General features: G+C 39.1%; 1 protein-coding gene across 7 annotated transcripts in view; it reads right to left on the reverse strand.

Moving 5' to 3' along the window:
- Positions 1 to 22,983: 22,983 nt before the first annotated feature.
- LOC149787781 (DNA damage-regulated autophagy modulator protein 2-like) overlaps positions 22,984 to 26,587 on the reverse strand; it is a 42,611-nt gene continuing 39,007 nt past the window's right edge. For 6 of the 7 annotated variants that reach the window (XM_089973979.1, XM_089973980.1, XM_089973981.1 and 3 more), the window contains 3 exons: positions 26,330 to 26,510; positions 25,607 to 25,683; positions 22,984 to 23,414 (listed from right to left, as the gene is read on the reverse strand). In XM_089973979.1, the coding sequence (XP_089830105.1) occupies positions 23,223 to 23,414; positions 25,607 to 25,683; positions 26,330 to 26,510 (450 nt within the window). In that variant the 3' untranslated portion in view covers positions 22,984 to 23,222. Of the gene's footprint in view, positions 23,415 to 25,606; positions 25,684 to 26,329; positions 26,511 to 26,587 lie in introns of those variants that run through there. The other variant, XR_016424098.1, reaches the window with a different exon arrangement.

A 26,587-nucleotide genomic window follows, 5' to 3' on the forward strand; every position in this document is an offset into this window, starting at 1 on the left:
GGAATTTCACCCCGTCTCCTCATTGACCGATTCCGCTCCCATCGAGTTGAAATCAAAGGACAGCCCGAAGATTACATCGATCTGAATAGCAGTTACTTGTACCTGAAAGTCAAAGTTGTAGATAAGACAGGAGGTGATATAGACATTGAAGCAGTAGCTCCCGTCAACAATTTCATGCATTCCTTGTTCAGTGGAGTGGACTTGTACTTGAACAACAAACTGGTCAGCAGCAGCATGGATACTTACCCTTATCGAGCCTACCTGGAAAATCTCTTGACGTACGGAATAGATGCCAAGAACACTCATCTCAATGCCTGTGTGGTATGGGAAGCTGACGAAGCAGGCCAGTTTGAAACATTCGAAACTGATGCAACCAAAACACCAAACAATGATGGATTTGTAGAACGAAGAGACAGAATCAAAGGAAAAGACAAAAGTTTAGAACTGATGGATCGTTTGCATTTGGACATGTGGTTGCAAGAGAAATATTTGCTAAACGGAGTGAATGTTCGCCTGAGACTGAATCGGAGCAGTACCGCTTTCCATTTATTGGCTAATGCTGACGATTACAAAACCAAAATCCAAGAAGCCAAACTCTACGTACGACGCGTGGAAGTGTTACCCAAAGTAGGTAACGACATCAGTCAAACGTTGAGCAGAACGACCGCCAAGTATCCCATACGACGTGTGGAAGTGAAAACCTTCACCATTCCCGTTGGACATCATTCCATGATCGAAGATCATCTGTTTCAAGGACAGTTACCGAAACGTTTGATCGTTGGTATGGTCGAGAATTCAGCCTTCAACGGAGCCTTCGAAAAAAATCCTTTCAACTTTCAACACTTCAAGGTGAAGAAAATCGAAGTCAGTCGTGATGGCAAGACCTTGTGTACCCGACCTTTCGAACCTAAGTTTGATGAAGGGAATTACTTGAGATCGTACTTGTCCCTGTACGAAGCCACCGGACAGTTAGGAACCAACACCAGTCACGGCATTACGTACGAGGATTATGCAGGAGGTTATGCTTTGTGGGCTTTCGATTTCACTCCTGACCAAGGCAGCGACGAGGGACATTTCCACCCTATAAAATCCGGCCAAATTCGTGTGGAACTTCAGTTTGCAGATAAACTGACAGAGACAGTGAACGTCATCCTGTATGCAGAATTCGATAATACCATAGAAATCAACAGTTTGAGAGAAGTCATTCTAGATTACTAGAAACCATGGAAGACTGTTATCCCTCTTTACCTAGTGGAGAAACTTTGGAGATGGAATGTGAGGAGACCGTGGAAGGAGAAGAATCCCAAGACAAAGACGAAGAAGTTGTCATGATGAAGTCGAGATGGCCAGAACAAGAAGCCCATTTAGTCTCCTGTTTTGCCAAACACTTGGTCGACAAAATGACGGAATTGATCAAGAAAAATTGTTATGGATGCCAAAACGATCATCCCAGTCAAATTCAACACGATAAATGCCTGATGTTGAGTCAAGAAGAAAAATTGGACGAGTATCTGGACGAAGCTTGGAGTCTCATCTCGAACAAAGACGTGTTGCACCAGTGGTATAAAGACTTGCGTGAACATTCTTGTCCACCATTAACCACTCAAGAGATCCATCGTATCGAAGCTCTCCTGAATCAGAGTGAGGAAACAGAACGAATAACCGTTTATTCGTCAGACATTTTCAAGCAAAAAGTCAGGATCGAATTGACGACTTATTATTACCTGTGAAGAAGAAGAAAAAAACAACACAGAAATCAATGGATACCTGGGAACTTTATTACCTTTTGAACCACAGTTCGTATACGGCTTCTTGGAATCCTGTCGTCTGTGCTAAAGATGAACTCCCTCATCGCAAACCTAAAGACCATCAAGCTTACGTGATCAACACGGACGAAAGTCATCTCCCAGGAACCCACTGGGTAGCCGTCTACTTTCCTCAAGAAGGATGTGTGGAATATTTCGATTCGTACGGATTGCCCCCTTTGGAAGACGATATCATCGACTTTATGAGAAGAAATGCTCAAACCACCCGATTCAATAATGTGAAATTACAAGGCACAGATTCCTTGGTGTGTGGACAATATTGTGTGTATTTTCTGCATCATCGCAGCCTGGGCTATTCCTTAGAACATTTAGTGACTCATTTCGATCCTCGTTCTTCTGCTAGAAACGATGTGAAAGTAGATCGATGGTTTTGTGACCATTATGCTTATCTTTTGTCTCAAGCTAGGAAACGTAGTGTCCATCAATGGCCTAATGATTTCCAACAGTGGAAATCACAATTTCATTCACAACGTTGTCAGCCCTGTTCTAAGTAGATTGTTAATTGAGAAAAAAATGTTGGATGTTATAGTGTTATATTATTGTTAAAAAATGTTAGAGTTGTTGTTTAGTGTTAAGTGATTTTTGAATAAAAAATGTTGTGTTTTGAAAAAATGCCTTTGTCTTTTGTTTAGCTATAAGAATGTTGAATTGATGCTCTTTCATTTCTTACTATCCCTCTCATGAACGTTGCGGCTCGAAAAAACCGTGTGGAGATGTTTTCCTTCACGTCCGCGCTTTCACTATAATAACCGGGGTTGTTTCCAGTCTAACCATCCATTGTCGACTCATCCTCCTAAGAAGATGTGCTCCAAACTAGCTAAGCTCAACGAAGCCTACGTGAATTTGCATAGGGTCAGACACAGTCTGATACCGAAGCCAGAAGAAATAGAGAATGTGAGAATGTTAAAAATCACTGAAGACCTAATAGAAGAGCTCTTCAGAGAAGAAGTGAACAGGGAAAAAGAAGAATGGACAGAGAAGTACAGACTTCAAAAACAGCAGCAACAGCAACAACAAGAACAGCAGCAGCAGCAGCAGCAGCAGCAGCAACCTGAACCTGACAGAGGCTTTGTAGATTGCCGTATCGACACCAAAGAGTTCTTCTTCTCTTTCCGAAGAAGCAGACCTATTGCCAGAAAGTCTATCCTCAGAGGACATCGCATTCTTAGAAACTAAAAAAGAATGCCATAGCAAAACAAAAAACAGCCCTTTTCAGGGCTACCCCAATACTCTAGAAAAGAAGTAATGATCCATTTGCCAATGTGTGTAGGTAGAGTAGTGTGAAAATAAACACTAACTCTTTCTTAAAAATTTTGAGGGTATGTGTTGGTGTGTTTGTGTTTGTAAGTGATAAAGTAGGTTGGTGTGGATAGTAGATTAAAATGATGTTTGTTTGGTTTTTTTTGGGGTGCTTGAGGTGTATATTTGGGGTTAGATTGGATTGCTTTGAGTATGTGGATAGTCTATTGAAGTGATGGGTAGCATAAAAAAGTGAGCGAGTGTTTCTTTTAGGTCCGCGCGTTGTTGTTGTTTCTTGGTCATGATCTAGGTAAGATGAATTTTATGTTTTTAGGGGATGTTTTAGTTCACGTCCGCGCTTTCAGTATAAATTGAAACTCGTTCGGCAGTCCAGCTACCCTTGTTGATTGATCAACACCAAAAATGAACACGAGACTTGAGAAACTGTTGGAGCTTCATGTGCATCTGGAATATGCCAGGCGCATATTAAATGAACTGGCCGCGGAAGCCATTATCGAGGAGGGAAGGATAAGAGAGGAGGAAAGAAGAAACAAAGAAGAAGAAGAAAGAAGATATAAAGAGGAAAGAAGAAACAAAGAAGAGGAGGAGGAAAAGGAGAGAAGAAATTTCAAAATCCCAGAGAGTGAAAATTGGGATTCTGAAGCGACATATCCTGCCTCTGCTCTCTCCCCCAAAAAGGTAAAAAGTAACTGGGGGATAAGATGTGTATGTGGCGCCAGGCCTGGAAGGTGCCACCATTAACCAGGTGCCCATGAAGTTCCAAACAAAACAGCCCTTTTCATGGCTACCCAATACTCTAGAAAAGAAATAACTATCGATTTGCCAATGTGTGTAGGTAGAGTAGTGTGAAAATAAACACTAACTCTTTATTAATAGTGGAAGTGTATGTGTTTGTGAGTTTGTGTTTGTAAATGATGAAGTAGGTTGGTGTGAATAGTAGATTATGGGTTTCTTTATTGTTTCTTAGAGTATGTGGAGAGTACAGTTTGGGTTATATTATATGAAATGAGAAAAGTGGGGATGTTTTCCTTCACGTCCGCACGTTGTTAGGTTATGATCTAGGTAAGATCCATTTTATGTTTTAGGGGATGTTTTCCATCACGTCCGCGCTTTTTGTATAAGAACCCACAGTATTCGTGGTTCAAACCATTCTGCAAAGAATAAAAAAGAAGATGGCTTCAAACCACCTTAACAAAATGGAAAAATTGCAAAACGTCATGGACAATTTAGGAATGTTTGAGCAAATGTTGGTTAACCTAAACGAGGATCACTACTCATATAGTCCCCATAGAGTGAAGATGGAGATAAACAATTTACGAAAAATGAAGGTAATCATCAGTGATCTGTTAAAAGAAATAAAGGAGGAAAAGGAGGATGAAGAGGAAAGGATAAGGATGAGAGAATGGAATGAAAAAATTGAAAAAGAAGAAGAAAATGAAAAGAGGAAGAAAGAAGAGGAGGAAGAGAAGAAAGAAGAGGAGAAGAAAAAAAAGAAAGAGAAGAAGAGTGTAGGAGATAAAATAAGAACTTGGTGGAGGAAAAGAAGAAATTAGAAGAAGAAGAAGAAGAAGAAAACCCAAAGGCCCTTTTCAGGGCCAGCCATATTTCTCGAAAAGAGATAGTCTTTGAATTGCCTACCCCTTTTTTATTTTAAAAAAAAAAAAATCCCATGTTCCATTTCCCTTGACGCTATACAGTCCCACCCTGTTTAAATTCCTTTGACGCTATACAGTCCCCTATTCCCATGTTCAAATCCCCTTGACGCTCAACAGTCCCACGATTTTTCTCCATGTTAATTTCCCTTGACGCTATATGTTCCCACGATTTTTCTCCATGTTAAATTTCCCTTGACGCTATATGTTCCCAAGGGGGTCTGTAATGCTAATTCCCATTGACGCTATAAGATCCCCCTTAACTACTCGCATGTAGACGACATAAAAATGAATGGGACAAAGTAGTGCACAGTCTAAGCAAGTTAAAAGTAAATCATTGTTAGAAGGTAGGCGCTGCTTTGTTCCGATTGCCATACATTCTGTTTTAGATGCTCTAATACGTATTCTGTTTTGTTGAAACCAAACAGATATATTGTTGACGTCCATTTTTGAAGTTTATATTCAATGGATTCAAGAGATTGGCCAAATGAATGCAGTGTAGAGTCGTCAGCAAAATGATCTGTTAGAGTGCGCTGAATACAAGGCAAAGTCATTGATAAACAACATTAAATGAATAGGTTCAAATGTAGACGATTGATGAACACCACTTATAATATGACTTGATTCTATAGTATATTTACCCGTGCAAAAAACCTGGGGTCTGTTAGTGAGATATGACGCGAACAAAGCAAATGACGTTAAAGATAACTTGTAGGCTGATAGTTCTTTTGATAAGCAGCGAATGTTTAACCAACTAATATCAACCTTCTGTTGCTATCAGGTAATGTCTAACTTTATTTTTTGATTATTGCTACAGATTATAATAATAATTAGAACTGCTTTATCATGGATGAGATTACCTTAGCAGAGACCTTTTCTCCGTTAGTATGTGTTAAATTATAATATATATAAGGGTGTTTAGAGGGTAATGAATGTTACGTTTATATCGTTTACAATACGGTTTGTGATATATTTTATGTCGTAAATAGCATCTTAAATGACAAGTTTGAATTTTGTTTTAAGCCATTAATAGATTTTGTTTGTTTCCTATATTTTTCAATAATATCTTGATAAGTAGTTTGCAAGTGATACTCATGTTTGTTTCCAATGACACACTTATATGTGTATGTATAGTACGACACACCTATAAATAATTTGTATTAACCAGAAACAAACAGAAAGGGAATTTCAAAACGTTATTAAGTTCTGTCTGATTTACGTGTAACAGACAACGAAATGGCATTAACAAATTAAGAGCATGACATACTATTGCAGGTTATACGAAGATTGTTGAAATATTTTGTTTATCTTTAATCAGTTGCCATCAATTAAATTCTGTGCCTTGAAATTAAATTTAACATTCGCCTGTTTCTTTTTATCAATCGCATGTTTCTTTTATGAAAGCGTTTTAATATTCTTCTCAGTTCTAAATACACTTTGTTTGTGTTTGTGTTTCTTTTTTTATAATTTAAATCTGCTTTGTCATATACAACTGGGAGCATATACAATTTTGAATATTTTTCGTAACATTCTTGCTAAATCACCTATTTTGAATTTTATATTATTTTCTGTATAAATGTAATCATCACAGAAATTCAAATCAACAATCTTTTTCCAATTTTTAACGGCCTCTACTAGATTTATTTTAATACTCCAATGTTTTGAATTATTATATTTATCTATTTTTTTTGTAAAACATTGAAGTATCTATTTATGTTGTTTGCCGTATTTCCACATTATGTCTCTTGATATCCAATTAAGTCATTCAACTACCATAGCTTTGCTTTCATTATAAGTGTTTTTCACGCAACCATTGTTTAAATATTATATTATAAAGATAATTACCTTCGTCAAGCCTCCTCGCGTTTTTATTGCGCTAAAGGCACCGACTATATCAATTCCAGTTTATGATAAATGGTGGTGCTGCAATAGTATATAATGGGGATACTATAGGTCCAAAGGATTATGGAACGGAAACACCCATGGGACATGTTTATACCAAAACGGGAATTTAACATCGGTTTGAAACTGTCTAGACCCATGGGTTTGGGACTGGTCTAGACCTGTGGGTTTGGGACTGTCTAGACCCATGGGTTGCGGACTCGTCTTGATCTATGGGTTTGGGACTGTCTATACCCAAACGGGAATGGAATGGAACAGGGATTGTCTATACCCAAACGGAAAATGGAACAGTGGGTGGGACTGTATAGCGACAAGGGGAATTTAACATAGCGACAAAGGATTCAGCCTGTATAGCGGCAAGCGGAATTTAACATAGCGACAAGGGATTAGGGCTGTCTAGGGACAAGAGGAATTTAACATAGTGGTACTATCTGGGGCACTAGATAGGAATTGAAAATAGATGGGACTGTACAGGGACAAGGGGAATTGGATAGGATCGCATCACGGTACTGGACACTGGGAAAACAATGGCAACACAATTTTGCAAGTGGCTGACCTCAATTGAGCGGAGTAGTTAGGAAACGTGTTGCAGGGGCTGACATGAATATGCGCTACTCTAGGCACAAGGAACAAATAGGGACATAGACATAGAAACAGGGTTAGAGACATAGATATTCATAGATTTAGCTACATAAATCTATCACACAAACATATTATACGGACGAGAGAAAATTTAACATGGGTGGGCTACTATACGGGCAAGGGAAATTCAACATGGGTAGGACCATATACGGACAAGGAGAAATTAAACATGGGTGGGATAATACAAAAAAAAAACAACTGGACAATGTATGAACAAAAGGAAATTAAACATGGGTGAGACTATCTAGGGACAAGAGGACCTTGAACATGGATGGGCATGTCTAGGGACAATAAGGAAATTATATAGGGCCTGTCTTGGGACAAGGGTGGTAGAGGGACAAACACAACAGCGACAGAGACAGACATATACAGACAGAAGTCCATGATTTATATACAAAGCATTACATTGAAATAACATTATGTTGGCGATTTCATATTTGCTTAATTGTAATGATGCTATAAATATCTATATTCAAAGAAATAAAAAACGCCAAAATGAATGTGACTAAAAGTAACGCTAAAATTACGAAATTGTCCCAGAATTTAACGGAGACTTAACATATCCCAGAACTTTAGGTTACATTGGTTTAGACTAAAATAGATAAACCTAGTATATATTATTAGCCTCAGCTTGTGTGACCATCCTGTTTAAAAACAATAGTATAAATGTTTATCTACAACCTGTTTACATTTCTGTGGAAAGACCTAAGTATGTATTTATAGCCTCATTATGTCTAGCTTCACTGACGTTACTATACTGGACACTAGGGGAAAATGGCAACAGTGCTGCAAGTGGCTGACCTGAATACGCGCCAATGTAGGTTGGTTGGTACTTGAAATGAATTTGATAGGGAGAAAGCTAGTTTTATAGGGACAAACAAAGACCAAAAGCATACACACACAAAACACACACACACACACACACACACACACACACACACACACACACACTCCAACGTTATATTTTAGCTTAGAATGGAACTGAAGATGAAATCTCACAAAAAGACTATCCCTTAACCGACAAAACATACTATCCATCACATTCATTATACCATTTAACACCCGCTAAACACACTATCCCAAAAGTCATTTTATAGCTCAGAATGTAAACGAAGAAGATGAAAAATAGAATATACATCATTTCCAGATGTATGAGTGCTGCTGCTGCTCCCTCTGCTGTTTATGGAGCCTATATCTCTCAAAGCACATCTCCTCTTCTTTCTTCACTTCTTCTTTAAAGACCTCTTCTATGGTGGCCTAGTGATTAGAGCATCCGCTTCGGATGCGGGAGGTCGTGGGTTCGATCCCCGGCCGAGTCATACCAAAGACTTCCAAAAATGGTACTAACAGCTGCCTCGCTTGGCGCTCAGCATTAAGAGGTTAGTGTTAGGAATGGTCGGACTGGTGTCAGGATAATGTGGCTGGGTGGGACATCATGCTACATGTCTGCCGCATGATGCCCCGGTGCTAGACATCACTATAAACTGTCACACTCCAGACATCGTAGCGATATGGCTGAAACATTGTTAAAGCTACGTTAAAATCCCAAATCACACACACACGCCTCTTCTATGAGGTCATGTAACATTCTCAATTTCTTCCGGCTTTCGCATCAGGTTTTGCCTGACACGATATGAATGCACATTGGCTTCATTCAGCCTAGCTACTTTTCGGGTTGACGAGTCAGCAATGGATGGCTAGACTAGCGACCTCCCCGCTTTATACGTCTCAATCGTGGATGCAATAGAAAGCATCCCTGTGTTTATTTTGGGTCGGAACGCTATAGTTCACCTAATCCAGAGGGAAAGTGAGAAACCAAAGAGTATATATATATATATATATATATATATATATATATATATATATATATATATATATTGATAAAATATTATAAAACAAACCACAACCACCCTTGTTTTCAAAACATAACATTTTTATTAAACCAACAAACAAGCAACAAATAAGTAAAAATCTATACAATATCAATGTTTTTCAAACAGCAACTTATTGATCAGGTTGACCATTAATGTACACTACGTTTCCTAGCTAAAGACAAGATAAAAACCATCTATCTACTTTATGATCGTTTCTAGAAGAGTCACGATCAAAAAGTCACTAAATGTTCTTAGGGATATCCAAGACTGAGTTGATGAAGAAAATGCACACAATATTGTCAACACATCATAAGAACTCCACACGGTCATCGTGGGGAAAGTAGACGGCCACCCAATAGATTCCTGGGAGATGACTGTCGTCGGTGTTGATCACATAAGCTTGACAGTCTTTATTTTTGCGATAAGAAGTTCATCTTTAGCGCACACCACAGGATTCCAAGAAGCAGTGTACTAACTGTTCTTTAAAAGGTAATAAAGTTCCCAGGTATCAATTCTTTTTTCTTGTTTTTTTCACACGTAATGATAAGTCATCAATTCAATCTTAACTTTTTGCTTCAAAATCTCTGTGGAGTAAACGGCTCTTTGCGGAGATTCTACGCGTTGGATCTCCAGAGTAGTCCATGGAAAAGAGGGATGATCACGCAAGTCTTCATACCACTGATGCAACACTACTTCTTCCGAGATGAGAACCCAAGCGCCATCCAGATACTTGTCCAATGTTTCTTCTTGGCTCGTTATTAGGCATTTATCGTGTTGAATTTGACTGGGAGATCGTTGTGACATCCATATCAATGTTTCTTATTCAACCCTGTATTTTTGTCTGCCAGAATTTTAGCAAAACAGACGACTAAATGCTGATCTTGTTCTGGATATCTCGACATCACCATCTCCTCTTCGTCTTGTCTTGATATGTGGGTTCTAAGATATCCTTGCATTCCATTTCCAAAGAGTTTCCACCTTTGTCCCTCTTTGAGTTTGTTTCGACGATTGATAAATTCCAAATTTTGGTCGTTCCCAGCAATCGTAGTGTCGTTGAACTTGGTGGCGACCGCTTTGTTAGGTTTCCTTACCACGCAAGCATCCAGATGGGTGTTCTTGGCTTCTTTTCCGTATGTCAAGAGATTTTCTAGGTACGATCGATAAGGGTAAGTATCCATGCTACTGCTGACAAGTTTGTTATTCAAATGCAAATCCAATTCGCTGACCAAGGAATGCATGAAATTGTTGACTGGAGCTACTCTGGCAGGTACAGCGAGATCGTCGCCCGTTTTATGAACTTCGTCTTTCATGTACAAGTAACTGCTATTCAGATGAATGTAATCATCGGGCTCACCTTGATTTCAAATTCGATGGGAGATGAGTCTGTCAAAGAGAAGATGGAATGAACATCTATCAATTAGCATTCTTGCATCGTCATCATAGTGGGTGGCATGACATACAGATCCAGTTCCGAATTGGAACATTCGCAAGACTCTCGGTGCATCCTGTTTTCTCTGTGTTGTTTAATAAGCAAAGACGTCTAATTCTCTGACGTTTCTTCGTTTCTTCGTCTTTCTGGTCAATTGTGTGTGAAGTCTGCTGGATGGGTGTCGTCGTCGTCTCTTTCTGCCATGTCCTTTTTGTGGAGTCAGGGAAGCAGGAATGTCTGGCTCGGCAGCGTTCAGTGCATTTACTCGTCGGCCCAAAATGTTTTCCAGTTTGAAGTAAGACATTGTTCATGCTCTCAAGAAGGCTCCTTTGGGGTTTTGCTTGTCAATGAAAACATATTTTGGAGAAATTCTTTTCCTTGCGACAAAGCGGCATCTTTCAAGGCGTGCAATCTTAGTCTCGCCATCGGTAGCAAACCAGGGGCCACCAAACGAAAGGCAAATTTCAGAATATTTCCATGTCTTCGCTGTTGAGCGACTCCTCGGTACACAGGGTACATGACATACAAGTCGTGAGAAAATCTTTTGCGAAATTGGAGTTTCACCGTGACATTCCCATTGAAGAATGGAATATTTTGTCCCATATCTCCGAAATATGACATACTGACGGGTAAATAATGAGGATGTACAAATTCGTGGTGAACGTGATAGGTGTTTGTACTTTTGTAGTTAGCAGTCACGACAGAATCCACTTTGAAAGGAATGACTCGCAGTAACTGTGCAGATGTGTGTACTACCACGTTGTGCTCCACCACACTGGATTACACACAAATCAAATTCAATCCTTCGTTCGATTCTACCGGGTGACAAAATAATTTTAAAATCGTTTGTTGCTGAAGATTTAGATGTCAGGGGAAAACAGATCATGAGATAATGTGATATTCTCTCCACCCAGCATGCCAAACAAACTAGGATTAAAAATGATGGATAATGTTTGGCTATCCGTAAATTTCATCAGTAAGCGTTGAGCCACTTTATGGTACTCGATCGTGACAGTTTTTATATTTGATAGGGCTTTTCCAAACTGAGTGTCGAATATACTGGCAATCGTGTTCACCATTGAGATAATAGCCTGTAGGAATCATCATCTCATAGAGTCTCAGGAGAGATTTGGTTTGGGATGGTTTTTTGGATTGGTGAAAACTATAATTGTTGGTATACAAGTTTTCTTGCACTTGGATATTCCAGATTTCGACGTAAAACTTCGTTTGATTTTCGATGAGGTTTAGGATTTGTGTAGGATGAATCATTTCGACCAAAGCCACTAACCAATGCGCTTCGTGATCCAACTGGATGGTCTAGGGTAATTTGGCAGTGAAACAGCACACACTATTGTGCGGAAAAAACATCCATGGAACTGTCACTCGGTAAAGTTCAGTAAAACTGGTCATTCATGATTCCAGAATTCTTCTGTCCAGGGGTCGCTCGAGGTCAGAGAGGTTCCAAAAGAGGGTTGTTGTTGTTGTTGTGGTGACTGTTGGGAGGAGGACTGGTGTTGGTCACAAAACTACCGTTGTTACTGTTAGAGTATTTTAGGGAAGGTAAGGGCAGAAGGTAACCGATACCACTGCTCCGTATAATGGTCCACAATTGTTTGTCTCCTTGTTGCAAACTCATATTCACAATGACAGCACCGATGACACAATACACCATAATGATTTGGCAGAAAATGACGATTTGAGTTTTAGGCACACGTGCTTCACACTACACCCACAGCGATGCATTTGTAGATCTTGCAGAGAAAAACTTAGTGAAGGAGTGGTCACTGTTGTGGTGGAGGTTATATAAAAGGCATAGTGGTCACTTCCTTTTATAGTCGATGACTTGCGAAGCGACGATCCATGAATCAAAACCGAGAGGATATCCTTTCCAACGCACTTTGACATCTTTGACACGACATTGTTCCACTTTTCTGGTTCTTTGATCGAGAATGGTTTCAATGTCGTTCACTTCGTTTTTTTTTTTTGGTCACGAGTTGTAACTCGGGCAAGTAAAACGTTCCTTTTAACACTTCTCCGTTCATGTATTCCAATTTATAGAAGCACTCGTCTAGTGACTCGAAACAATTCAGCGGTCCAGTTAGGTAAGTAGCCTTTGTTGAAAGTGCATTTGGTTTGCCTAAGTGCACCCAATCTCCCGTCGTCAACACTCCACCTTTCTTGGGGACAGCCGCAATCGGAAACGTACCGAACAGGCGCTCAAAGACGGTCACTTCGTCGTCGGAAGTCACTTCTTGGGGTGGCACATCCGATGCTACGATGATAAGATTGGTTGTAAGCTTTGACGAGGTGAGGTAAGACGAGGTAAAAATGTTCCACGTTGCTGGATTTGGTTTTGAGATTCACGGTGGTGAAGAAATGATGTAAAGCTTGGTTCAGAAATTCGGTGCCTCAGTTGCTTTGCCATCAAAGAGGTAGACGATCACTTTGCTTCAACACCAGTGTAAAGGCTCCCACTAACTCAGTCCTCGATTTGGATGTGAAAGGTACGAGCCAGTCAAATTTGGAAAAGACGTCAATGACACAAAACAAATATCTGTAGCCATGATTGTAGGGGGCAAAATGAGATACATCGGCTAAATCGGCTTGCCATTGATGAGCATTACCCTCCACTACTGGATGAGACTTCAGGAATCTTTTAGCCGAATAGGTTTGTATAAGGTGTACGTGGCTTGTTCTCGTAAACATCGTTGCACTTGAGGTAAACGAACATCTTTCAGTCTTGTTTTGGGAGCACAATACAATTTCTGAACTCCTCCGTACTCCACAGGATTGGATGGATCGTTGCAATTGCTGGCTAACAGAAGCTCCATTTGGACTAACTCTCTTGAATACGTCACCCACTCTTCACGGATGGTACTCTGACCAGAGAGAGGTGGTTTGGAAACGGCTTTACGTGTCCAACGTGACACCAGATTAGAAGTGGAGGGTAGTTTTGGATGTGGTGATGGCAATGGCATGGCTTTTTTGTCGCTTTCTTTCTTCACCTCTGCTTTCCATTCTTTCCTTTTCACTTCTGTCGAAGGAGGAGTGGACATCATCTTTTTGAAACACTTCTCGTACCTCTTCTTCCTTAGGCATCCGTGGGGCTGCGTCTGTCTTGGCTACTGAGGACAGCGGTAGACTTTTCATCATGATCTTCAAATCTTTCAAATCTGTTTCGTCTAGAGTTTTACGGTGAAAGAGCTGAAGTTGTCTTAACACTTGTCCGTACCGTTGCGATTTTTCCGTTTCTGAGAAATAGCTGACATCTATCAACGGTTATACTTCGTGTTGTAACTGGGACATCTCGGTTCGATGAGGATTGAAAGGTAAATGCGGTGGTGTGTTGTTGTTGTTGAAAACGATTTGATTCCATCCAGACTTTGTAATTGTCTAAAGTCGACTTTCGTCCTTCCATCAGAATCCGAAGATCACGTATGAGATCTTTTCACCTCAGAGGTCCCTTTAATATTCTTGGTCCTTTATTATATCGGACCCATGGGTGACAAGCCTCCAACGAGTCCTCATAGCATTGTTCCCAGTACGACTTTCAGCAAGGTCCTAAAAACATAGGTAAAATTCATCCACATTGCGACATCTTTTTCTTTTGACGAATGGAGATTTTCTTTTTAACCATTAGGCTATGAACGTGTTGCTGCTTGCGTAAGTGTTCTTTCTGGTGTTGAGACAAAGATATATTTCCTTTCAAGACATTCAGGCATCATTCGCACATGGTATCGACTACGTCTTTCAAGGCTGTTTGAATGAGTTATTTTCGCATAGTTGGAGGGGCATTAGACAGGACGGACAGCATGTCCTAATGTTTGGCTAAACGAGGAGGAAGTATTTATTTCTTTCCTTTTGGGTCAGATGAGAGATTGTTTCTGAGGGATGACATCTTTTTGCGTTTCAGAGCACAAAATTGTGATGTCTATCGTTGTCCACATGTCTCTTTTATAACGGAATGCGTTGCTACTGATTGTCGTTCCGTCCGTTAACTTGACGACAGGCAACATTTGACGTGTAGGGGTTCGCAACGGACTAATTCGGAACATTTCTTGCTTGGATAAATCCAGTAAACTCTATAGCATACCATATATCTCTTGTTTTTGGTGGTCAGGAACTTTGCAGATGCAGTTGCAGCTAAAGAGGAGGAGGAGGAGGAGTATGTTACCGCCGGAGGAAACGTTCCTCGAGATACATGTTTATATTTTTTCATCAAATTAGGGAAGACGGGTGATGTGATTTGTTATGTAATTTGGATTTTTAACGTAGTCTTAACAATGTTTCAGTCATATCGCTACGATGTCTGCAGTGTGACATTTTAAAGTGATGTCTAGCACAGGGGCATCATGCCAATAACATGTAGCATGATGTCCCACCCAGTCACATTATCCTGACACCGGGCCGACCAGTCATAACACTATTATTTTAATGCTGAACACCAAGCGAGGCAGCTGTTAGTATAATTTGTATAAGCCTTTGTTATGATTCAGCCGTGGATTGATCCCACGACCTTCCCCGTCCGAGGCGGACGCCCTAACCACTAGACCATCGGAGCTCTGGGGAAGACGGATGACAAATCGGACTTGTCTGAATCATTAGCAACGGTAAAGTGGAAGAACCTGAGGCTACTGGAGATGAATCAATTTAACGGGAAGATAAGATTGAAGGGACGTCATGTTGACAATGTTTGAAACAGACTGTAAGTGTCGCAGGATTTCATAGATTTATTTTAAGTCAACGGGTACATGTATTCGACGGGCCCTTCGTCTTGGCACCAGTGTGTGAAAAAGATGCGACCGAAATCTCAAATAATCAGAGGTAGTGTGTTTTAAATCCACGAGTAAATAGGCGTTGGGGTTTAAGTGGAATCTTCGTACGCATGAGTCACCCAAGGAGTTCTTAACTGTTTGGCTAACACTTGCACTTTCAATTTATATCTAGGACTTTTAAACAAGACCAAAAAATGTGCATTGAGACTGATGGTGCAATGGGCTTTACTTTGTTTAAGCAGATTTTGGGTAATGCAAGTGAAACTGGCATTTCGGCGATGCCCTTTTCTATGAAACCAGTTTAAATTCTTCTCCGTCTCCTCCTAATATGTCGTCGAAGAAGACCAGATGGGTTTGATTGGGGTCAGACACGATACACTCTTCTTCGCCAGGAATGCCTTCCGCAAACACGATGGAATCTCTTTGTCTTTCTCACAGGAGTGTGTACGCCGATTGCCGCTCTTTGCAACACCACACGATGCATTGATCAAATGATTTCTTTGTTCCATCAAACATTTGACAAATTCGGTCTTGCCACTAGGTGCAGAAATTACCATGTCAAAGGGATGACAAAGTTATAAGGTCTCCGAAATAGCACGATCTAACTTTTCGTCGATGACCTTGAAAGTGTTCGAAGAGGTAGCAGAGGCAACTGAAATAGCGATAGCAAAGGTGTTGACAATTTTAAAAGTAGAAGAGAAAAGACGGGAGTTTTTATACTTTTTTCAGGACACATTTATTCCAGACTTTAAAATTGGACACAAAATACAATAAGGTATAAGAGACAAATTGTTAATTATAACTATACAATGCACATCAAAACGATCAAAGTGCCACTTCAAAACGATCAAAGTGTAATATAAACAAGTCACTGCAAAACATGGGTGACGAAAGTGTGATACCCTAGAAGAATGTATATCGGTCATGGACGTTTTCCATTTTTCAATGCTGACACATATTGTCGTGTTCATACATTAAAGTGAAGTGGTTGGGATGCCGTACTGACTTCTGGTACATGATAAGATACAGTTTTTCAAAGGGTCGACTGACGATTTGGTGTGTGGGTAAACGTACAAACTTGTGATGTTCGCAGGTGTTCACTTTAATGTCTTGATCCTCTCCAGATTGAAAGGTTTCTATCAACACGTCAAAGTTCAACACTTGACTGGTGCGATGACTGAGAGTCAATCTTTTCACTCTGCACTCGGTGTTTACTTCTCCTTGTGGGTCACGGTATTAGTAACCGTAACTTTTACGACCGCCTTTAGCAAAAATTAAAATCTTGTCGGTTTGCTCGTCCGTCTGGGCTCCTAAACAGTCTACTTCGATGGCAGGATGACGGTGACAAAGGCGATCAATGTAGATGCAAGTGTCCTTGTCGAAATACAGCAAAATACAGGACACGATCTCGTAACTGGTGTAAGGTTTCGTACAAGTATAAGCGAGCATGGGATGTCACGTAGGCTGCAATAGTGACATTTCAAAATGTGTTGGCCTGTACAAAGTCCTATTCTTCTTCGTAACTGACCAGGATCAAGTCTTCACGAAGAACGTCGACGTGTTTCATGTGTTCGATTTTATCGTGAATCATGTGAAAGTAGGCAGAAGGTTCAGTCAAATACTCCGTCTTACCCCACGAGCAATTCAACATCACTTTGGCAAACAAACGCATTCTTTCATTTTTCTAGACGTGGTCTAAAATGATGCCTTCCTGGTCAAAGTATTTATTTTTGAATTTCTTTTGGTCTTCAGGAGTGTGACAGCAGAAAGCCGCTGGCCTCTAGTTTCAGTTTAAAAAAGGCATCCACATAGTCAGGGATCGGTTTTCAAATAGTGGTAGTACTCTTGTCTCCACATTTCCACCACTTGGTATCCTTTCTGTTTTAACTCCAAGTGCCGTTGACAAGTGGCCTTTTACAAGTCTTGCACGGTACGTTGTAAAAACTGATTTTTAGTGTAACCGTTATGACATCAGTGAAAAAAGCAACCGTTAAACTCGCACACGATCTTAAGGTTTTCTAAGTTCCATCAATCCACCGAATACGTTCCAATAGTCTTATCGCCTCCTCCGTTTCTAGCATGTTTGATTCACTGGTCTACTTTGTCGCACAAGTAATGTAGCCAGCGTATGGCTTTGACCGAATATCGATGTTTGACAAAATTCGTCGTTTAAGGACAGATGACAGCAAGGGTCTTCTCGGGCATGAATCGTTTGAGGTACACTAAGGTACACAATTTGGCAATGGTGCACTCTTTTTTCAAAAGATCAATCCTTCTGTGCGCCTTGAACAGTTCTTGAAATTTTCCACAGCAACGCCATAAAATGTCCTCGTCTGATCGACAGTACTTTAACATTCCTTCCTGAAAGACTAAGGGGTATGAGGCGTGAATTTGGTATCAAGCATAGTAAGCTTCTCGTTGCTCGGTGCGCGTGTTGTCTGGGTCGTAGTAGTGAGCATGAGGCAAATGTGGCAGAACAGCGTGTTGATTGGATTCGGTATTGACAAAATGTGGAAAAGAGCCTTTGGTCACATCTGTGATTCCAAATGTTTTAGACATTCGGCTCAATATGCCAAGTAACTCATCGAATCTTTAAACTGCACTGGAAATGATTCTGGCTCCGTTCAAAGTGCCTTTAGGACGTTCGATGCTTTGATCCATATAGTAGAAATTGGCCATCGTACCCAGAGAAATTGCAAGCCATCTCCATGGCATAGCGATGACAATCTCCGTAACGTTCAATGTCCTCTTAATTCCACGTCTCGTCGATAGGGTCTAAGATCTCCTGGTCAAAATCAGCCAGCATGTTCGGTCCTCGAAATATTTTTTCACGTCTTCCATGAATCTTGCTTCAGTGAGGGCAATCACAAAAGATCGGTTCTTGGATGCACTTCTTGCACGCTCGGTTAGCCACGCAGAAATTAGGTACGTGAATGCCAGTCTCTTGCGTGCATTCGAAATAGAAACAGATGAAATTGTATTTCTCTTTGTAGTCATCTTCCTCTTGTTGAGATTGATATTTTTGAATGTTGCGTTCATGTTCCAAGTCCACGATTTGGCGACAAATGGGACACCGTTTCTGTCCTGAACAAACGTGCGCTTTGGCACTATTGGTACGTATAATTTTTCCAAGTAGAAAACCATTTCAGCAGTTGGCAAGCACTTTTCCGCTGTGAACCTTGCGTCTTCAGATGTTGCTGGTAACAGATAGTACTGACAAATGTTTGCAATGCGCTCGTTCTTGTCCTTCGTCAAGATAAGGTTTAGAGACCAAACATCCTGGACATTTCGATTCGCAGTGCTTGTGTTGCTCTCGATTTTTATACACATAGTCACATTTCTCATAATAATAACCGTATCCCAGGAATCCGGTGATAGTAGTAATGGCATCGATATGTTTGTCGTGATGATAGGCGTGAATGTATTTTCTGTCTTTGAAATCTTTGCCTCGAAACAACAGAGGTCCAAGTACTTATTGAGGGTGTACCTTCCATGTGCCGGGTGGAGCCAAGACGTCTTGCAATTTTCGCATTTTAGGAATGCCACATGCAATTCTTTGGATAGCCCCGCTAGCTGTACAGGAATTCTGCTTCTCTTCGTTGTTTGCGTCGGTCCGATCTTCAATTCTCTTCCCATTTCTTTTTCATTCTGTCTTGTCTTTCTTCTCGGCATTCGTCCCACGACGATAGCTCGGGCTAAACTTATCTTGTCTGTCTTGAGTGTTGTTAATTTTGACGAGACTCTTTTTGGTTCTGCGATGGTTTTTCAACAATAACATCTTTTTGCGTCCAGTCCCTTTCGGGTGGGGGAGAGAAACGTAGGCCATGTACAGCGTCGCTTTTCGGTCGGTGATGTGAAACTTGTCGTTGGACTGCTGAACGTTTTGATACTTGTCGATGACTTTGCAAGGTGTCAATTCTGTTGATCTGCTAAATTCGATCCAAACCGGTGACTTCAAACTGTCGTCAAGCGATCGTCTTCTTTGGCTTCACGTTGTCGTTTTCGTGTGGTTAACAAAGAATCCCACATATCAGTGATGAACCCTTCTGTTTCTCCAGCGGTACTTCTGACTTGAAATCTTTCAATTTCACCGTGTACGTGTAGGCTGTGATTCTAAATTTTCAGGAGGAATGTTTATCCGTCTCTCGCACGTGGTAATACTTTTCGGGTGATACTGGTTGAATTTAACTTGGCGTAGACTCTCTCGGTATGGTCTCAGTCGTAGAATGTGTGAATTCAGTCAGTCTCGCTCATGTCGTCTTCAAAATCGCTGTCATAGATTTGAGCCAAAACGTCAGCTCGTGTGCGAGGCGATATATCATGCCTCTGCCTCTTACTTTCTTTACCTTCTTTCTCAAAGAAATCGTGCGCTCGTTTTATCTTGATTTCAAACGTGTAAATGACTACATTTTAGACGCAACGCAGTCCCGATATATAAGGTATGTGATTTTAGGCTTTAAATATACTTGGGTTTTTCCATAGAAATTTCCACAAGTTGTCGATACAAATAGATACTTGTATTTTCCATAGCAATTTCTTACAAGCTGTGACTATACACAGATGCCAGGGTTGTTCTATAGATTTTCCTGAAAGTTGTGACTATAGATACTAGCGTTTTTCCATCCAGTATATTTGGTGGTTTAAGAGATAGTCTATTTTGTGAAATTTTATCCCATTCTCTTACATTTTAAGCTAACACAGGGCGTTTGGATAGTGAGTATGATATAATGGATGGTATAGTAATAGTATTTTTGTGGTATAAGAGAGATCTATTTTGTGAGATTTCATCCCCTCCTCTAACAGTATAAGCGAACAAATGACATTTTGATAGTGAGTATGATATGCTAAATAGCATACTGGTGTGATTGATTATATTGTTGTGGTTAATGGATAGTCGTTTTTGTGAGGTTTAATCTTCTTCGTTTACATTCTGAGCGAACATGTGGCATTTTGGGATAGTGTTTTTAAAGGTGTTAAATGGTATAGTTAATGTGATGGATAGTATATTTTTGGTGTAAGGGTTAGTCTATTTTGTGAAATTTCATCTTCTTTGTCTGCATTTTAAGCTAACACATAAAGCTGGAGAGTGTGTGTGTGTGTGTGTGTGTGTGTGTGCGTGTGTGTGTGTATTATTGGTCTTTGTTTGTCCATATCAAACTCCTTTTGTCCCTAGACAGAGCCATCCATGTTCAAGGTCCCCTTGTCCCTAGCTAGTCCCATGTTCAATTCCAATTGTCCCTAGACAGTACTACACATGTTAAATTTCCCTTTATCCGTATAGTAGCCCACCCATGTTAACTTTCCCCTTTTCCGTATAGTATTTTTGTGTTAGATTTAAGTATAAATCTATGTATATCTGTGTCTCTAACCATGTCTCTAGCCCTGTCTCTATGTCTATATCTCTAGTTATCTATATTCAGGTCAGCCACTTGCAACACTGATCCTAACTACTCAGTTCAACTGACGTCAGCCACGTGCAACATTGTTGCCATTGTTTCCCCAGTGTTCAGTACCATGATGTCACCCTATGTAAAATTCTCCATGTCGCTATACAGGCCCAATCACTTGTCGCAATATTCACATTCGCTTGTCGATATACAGTCCCAATTCCTTGTCTCTGTGTTATATTCCCCATGTCCCTATACAGTCCCACACACTGTTCCATTTTCCGTTTGGGTCTAGACAGTTCCTGTTCCACTCCATTCCCGTTTGGGACTAGACAGTCCCAAACCCATAGGTCTAGACCAGTCCCAGATCCATGGGTCTAGACAGTCCAAAACCTATGTTAAATTCCCATTTGGATCAAAACTGTCCCAGGGTGGTTTTCCTTCTATAATCACCTTGGGCCTAAAGAATCCAAATTACCTACTTCCAAGCATATTTACTAAACGTATTAATACCATTTAGTAAATATTTATAACATTTATTTCATTTACTCAATGTTTTGACATAAACTATATTGGTTTACTATCTATTCTTATTTGTTATTACACAGTAGTGAGTAAATTTACTTATGATTGGTTTATGCAACTCTTCACTTAATCGTGTCGTCGACTTTGACTGAATGAACGCCTGTTCCCCTTTGACTCAATGAACGCCTGATTTGTGTTTTTATTTTGCCTAACCCATGCTTATGCCAAGCGCTAATAATAGGTCTTACAAAGAATTGTTTAGTGGCTTTGGACTTCTTGTTTAATCACCTTTATATTTTTAACTCATCAAATATATTTATTTTCACATCGATCTTTGATAGTAGGACTTTTTTTGTAAAAGTAGTCACGGCGCATACACAAGCCGTCAAGCTGAATGACAGGTGGACTATTTTCTAACGGATATCCAGATCCACAATATTCGGAAGAAGGCATTGTCAGTCATTTCTTAACAGATTCAAATGGTTACGGGATCTGTAACATACACTGTCAGTCATTTCTTAACAGATTCAAATGGTTACGGGATATGTAACATATAGTGCCAGTCATTTCTAACAGATTTCCATGGAACAATGATCTGTAAAAAGGCAGTGCCAGTCATTTTTAACAGATTTCAATGGCAACAAGATATATAAAAAGACGGTAGCTGTCATTTCTAGCAGATTTCCAAGAAAAGGGATCCGTGAAAAGACAGTGTCAGTCCACACATGGCATGATTGCGTTGTGCATGAGCATCATCATTATGTGCTTTCAATTTTCATTCAAAGTATTTATTTGGGACAATATACAACTTACAGAATATTGATCGTCATCCAATTTGTAACATTTATTATATTCATCTGATTGCATTTACAGTCCTGTACTCTCTTTTTTATCTTGTAGGTCTTCCTGTAACAACAAATGATATTGCGTCTCCAGCAAATCATGGCATATTTTATTTATATTATTTCAAGCTGACTTTTCGGTTCATCACGCCCATATCCAGTATTAAGAGCATTCAGCAAATTTTTGTTGTCACTTCAATTTGCTTAATTATTGCGTTAGTCACATGTTCTGGGACTTCTCGCTGAAACTCCATTACGCCTAGTTGTTACTGTCTCCTAATGTTTCTTTACACTAGTAACCATTCAAAGCTTATTTTCTATAGTATTATGTTTTATAATATATATTGCGTCATCATATAAAATAACGTTACAATATAATAACAATATTTTACTATTAAAACATATTACTGAGTTTAATATTATGATCCATCAATATATAAATTGCCGAAGCAAGTAGGATATCTTTCATTGGATTTTATGGCTCTTTATGAAAAGAATTTTTAAAAACATGCTATAAAGATCATTGTTGCATCATTGTATTTATTAAAATATCATTGTCAGTATCACTACATAAACGATTGTCTGAAATTTGGGGTATGTCTCAGTAAAATAACGTTGTTTTTTAGCGAATCTATTTGACACATTAATGTACACTGAATATTATATGCAGAAGAATTTGACTAAGAAAATGTTATAAGTGGGGAAGGAGAAGAAAAAAAATTCAGAAGTCTTTTATTTCAAAACCACCTGCATTTGTCATGCTCAAAAGAAACAATGCATTCTTTAATTTAAGGATAATTTCATTTTAATGAACATTTGTCCTAAAAGATACATATAACACTTAGTAGAAGGAAAACGCGAACACTGAAACGAGTGTCTCTTTTTATTTTGAATGCTAGGAGTAATAACCAATGTCACAGAGTCTATTCATCAAGCAAGAATTAGAATCACACAAAGGGGCCGGTGGGGGCTACAACTGCTTTTACATTAAATAAAAAATGTAGTTTTCATTTCTTGTTAAAGATAAAAATTAACTGTAAAATATATTTTAGTGGACTGATGTTTTAAAAAAGATAATGGAATGGCTCTTGAGATTTCCCTTATAATGCTACTCAGCTGGTCTAATAACATTTGAAGCATAATTTTCTTTGCTGTTGTCAATCTGATTTTCGGAGAAAATTACTTCTGGCGCTTGCAAATGAAACTTCCGGAACTCTCCAAAGAAAGTGGCTAGGAATATAACAGTCACTATTCCTGCGACCCATTCTGCTGTAGTAGATACCACGTGCTCTGCATAGCCCTAAATGATCGATATATATATATATATATATATATATATATATATATATATATATATATATATATATATATATATATATATATATATATATATATATATATATATATATATATCAATACACATTCATTTTATCAATTCACATACCTGTTCATCAACACCCAAAGCATTTCATCAATACACATTCATTTTCATCAACACACATACCTTTTCATCAATACACATACCTGTTCTTCAATACTCAAAGCATTTCATCAATACACATTCATTTTCATCAACACACATACCTTTTCATCAATACCCAACGCATTTTACCAATACACATTCATTGCTGTGAATACACACACCTTTTTCTCAATACACGTACATTCATAAACGTTATCAACAAAGTATGCAGACAGCAAAACTTGACAAATTATAGTAGATCTTAAGAAAACCGCACACTAAACCTTGGTCGCAATTAGCGGATAAATGTAATAAATAAAATAAACAATGGAGAAATGAATAAAAATAAAATATTTTGTACCCAATACAATGAAACGACCGATGTACCCTGCGGTTTTGTCAAGGTCCGATTATCTCAATGTATGGTTTCAACCATGCATAGTTTGAATGGTCTGCTTGAATGGAACAGTGTCTATTTTGGAAGTTCTGAAGGAAATTTCGTAGCACATTCCATTCATTAACAGCGTGAAGTAATGGTACTGCATACCACAGTATAGCTGAATAGTTTATGTGATGGTTTTCCAAACGTTTACTTTTGGGAGGACGTTATATTATGGTTATATTCTGTCGCTGTAGCATTGGTCCATTAATAATGAGTTAGTTTTAAGAAGATAGGATCAGCTGGCCAAGAGTGAGTCGAACAACATATTGTGCGCATGTGCGCTAAGGTTTATTGGGAGACGTGTATCCTGGTGGAAACGCAAACTCCAGAACTGAGTTTTTCGGGTAAACAGGAATGGTCCTGTGTTACATTTGTTGTCTTGTTGTTAGAGACCTACGTGTTGAGAAGTCTTTCATGCAGTGAATTCCGAGGATTGTTATGAGAGCGCTTGAACCCGAATAACTTGTCGGAACATTTTGGTGTTGGAGTCGGCTTGGTTAATTTGTGTTTATTGTTGACATTTAGTTTACTTATAAGCAATTAGTGATTAAAAAAAAAATGTTTACTTGTGGATGTTGAGTGACGGGCTAATAGGAACAAGTCCATTGGTTCAGAGTTTTGTCTTAATCATGTTTGGGAATCATTTATCGGGTTGGTGTTTAATTTTGAGGAAAGTCAACAATTTTGACTTGAACATATTAGTGTGACGTTTGTGTCACTCGATGTGTATTATGCGCATTTGGTTATAGCGCCCCATTTTAAAGAATTCTTATATTTTTGCGATTACTTGTCTGATTATTGGAATTCGGTGCAATGGAAATTTTCCTTAGCCCGAAATAATTAGCCAATTGCTAGGAGCAAACGTCATGGAGTGAACTGTTAGTGAGTTTCCATGATGCCATGGTTCACTAGTAGTGAAGTCAGGTCAAACCGAATGAGTGTCCCTGGAATAACAAAGTCCCTATTAAAAGCTAGTGGTGTACATTGGCGGTGTGACTGCAGTGGCAGTATTTACGGTAGGAAACCGGTAAATTACATGACGTAATCAATAAGAAAGGACTCTGCAGAAACCGTATATGTTGCCATGGTGGCAAATGTGATGCAGTTGTACTGGCGAAATGTGCCTGGAAACCATAGTTCTACTGGCCTAAGGTGGCGTAGTTAAAATAGTTCCCTATGTTAAGGGATAGTTGTATAGTTTCCATGGCGTGAACTGCTGGCAGTACGGAAACCTAACGAAGCAAACCCATGCAGATGTGCAGTAGATATATATTTAGGCAGGTTGAGAGATCTGTGGTCTTGCACTGATTAGAGTAAAATTTATTTATAGAACTGACACGTCGGGCTTTCTAATTTACCGCAGAAATTGTATGGAGGTCTTTGGAAATTAAGGGTAAACTTATGACTTCTAGCAAGAATCGCGCCAGGGTTTGACACCGCTCGGTCAAGTAAATACCCCTGGCTTGTGACTATATATATATATATATATATATATATATATATATATATATATATATATATATATATAGCGAGAGAAAGATAGAGAGAGAAAAATTCATTCTCCCAGAAATGACATATTCATACTTACGGGTTCATCTCTTGTCCATTTGAGGCGATTTTTGGGAGGTATCGATTCTAAGGATGCTTTTCTTGCGAACACAAGGACTTTATGTTATTATGTTAAGGAAATTCTTGACTTTAAAATATTTCTCAATCATCTAAATAAGTTGTATCCTTTGTTTTCTATGTACCCTGCAATTTTTACCGTTTGTTAAAGAGAAAAATTTAAGAATGACTTGAGAACATAGTTGATAGCTAAAGGAAATCATTATATTGTTAAGAAAGGCATAGATTGCCACCCTAAGTACTTATGTATTTTTATTTTATCTTGATTGGGAGAAATTCGTAGAAAGAGCAACTGTCAACAACGGGAGATAACCGCACATATTTAAAGCGGATGACGTTTTGTCTTTTGTATCTTGTACATATGCAGTCAATTAGTATAAAGCCCAGTTCAAAACTCTGACACGGGGAGCATGGTAAAATTTTTGAAAAACGGGTGAGGTTAATGTCCCCATCTCTATTCACTTTGAATTGTTCAAAACAATTGATGCAACCAATTTAAGCACCAAAGATATCTTTGTTTTCTGCGTAAGGAGGATTTTGGCTAAGTTGAAGATAAACAACAGGACGAATCACCAATTTATTAAACTGCAGCCACTGAGACTGATCCAGAAAAAAGAGGACGCAAATCGAAAATTACTAACTTCATTATTCATACATTGACACATCATGCTGTTATGAAGGATACAGAGTACAAGAGAAATAAAGTCTATGACACAAAGCACTACACGGAATACTAGAATTTTCAAATCACTTCCGGGTACTTCCATCATTCTAAATGAAATCGCTGCCTGAATGGCACCGTAAATCCCTCCAAAACCAAAAGCTAAAAAGGCACCTATTGTGTGGACAATTTCGACGTTTGTTTCCTACAAAAAAGAATATGCCATATATATATATATATATATATATATATATATATATATATATATATACATAGTTATAC

The sequence above is a fragment of the Sinohyriopsis cumingii genome, chromosome 11 (assembly GCF_028554795.1).
Source record: "Sinohyriopsis cumingii isolate HCF-2022 chromosome 11, ASM2855479v2, whole genome shotgun sequence".
Taxonomy (NCBI): Eukaryota; Metazoa; Mollusca; class Bivalvia; order Unionida; family Unionidae; genus Sinohyriopsis; species Sinohyriopsis cumingii.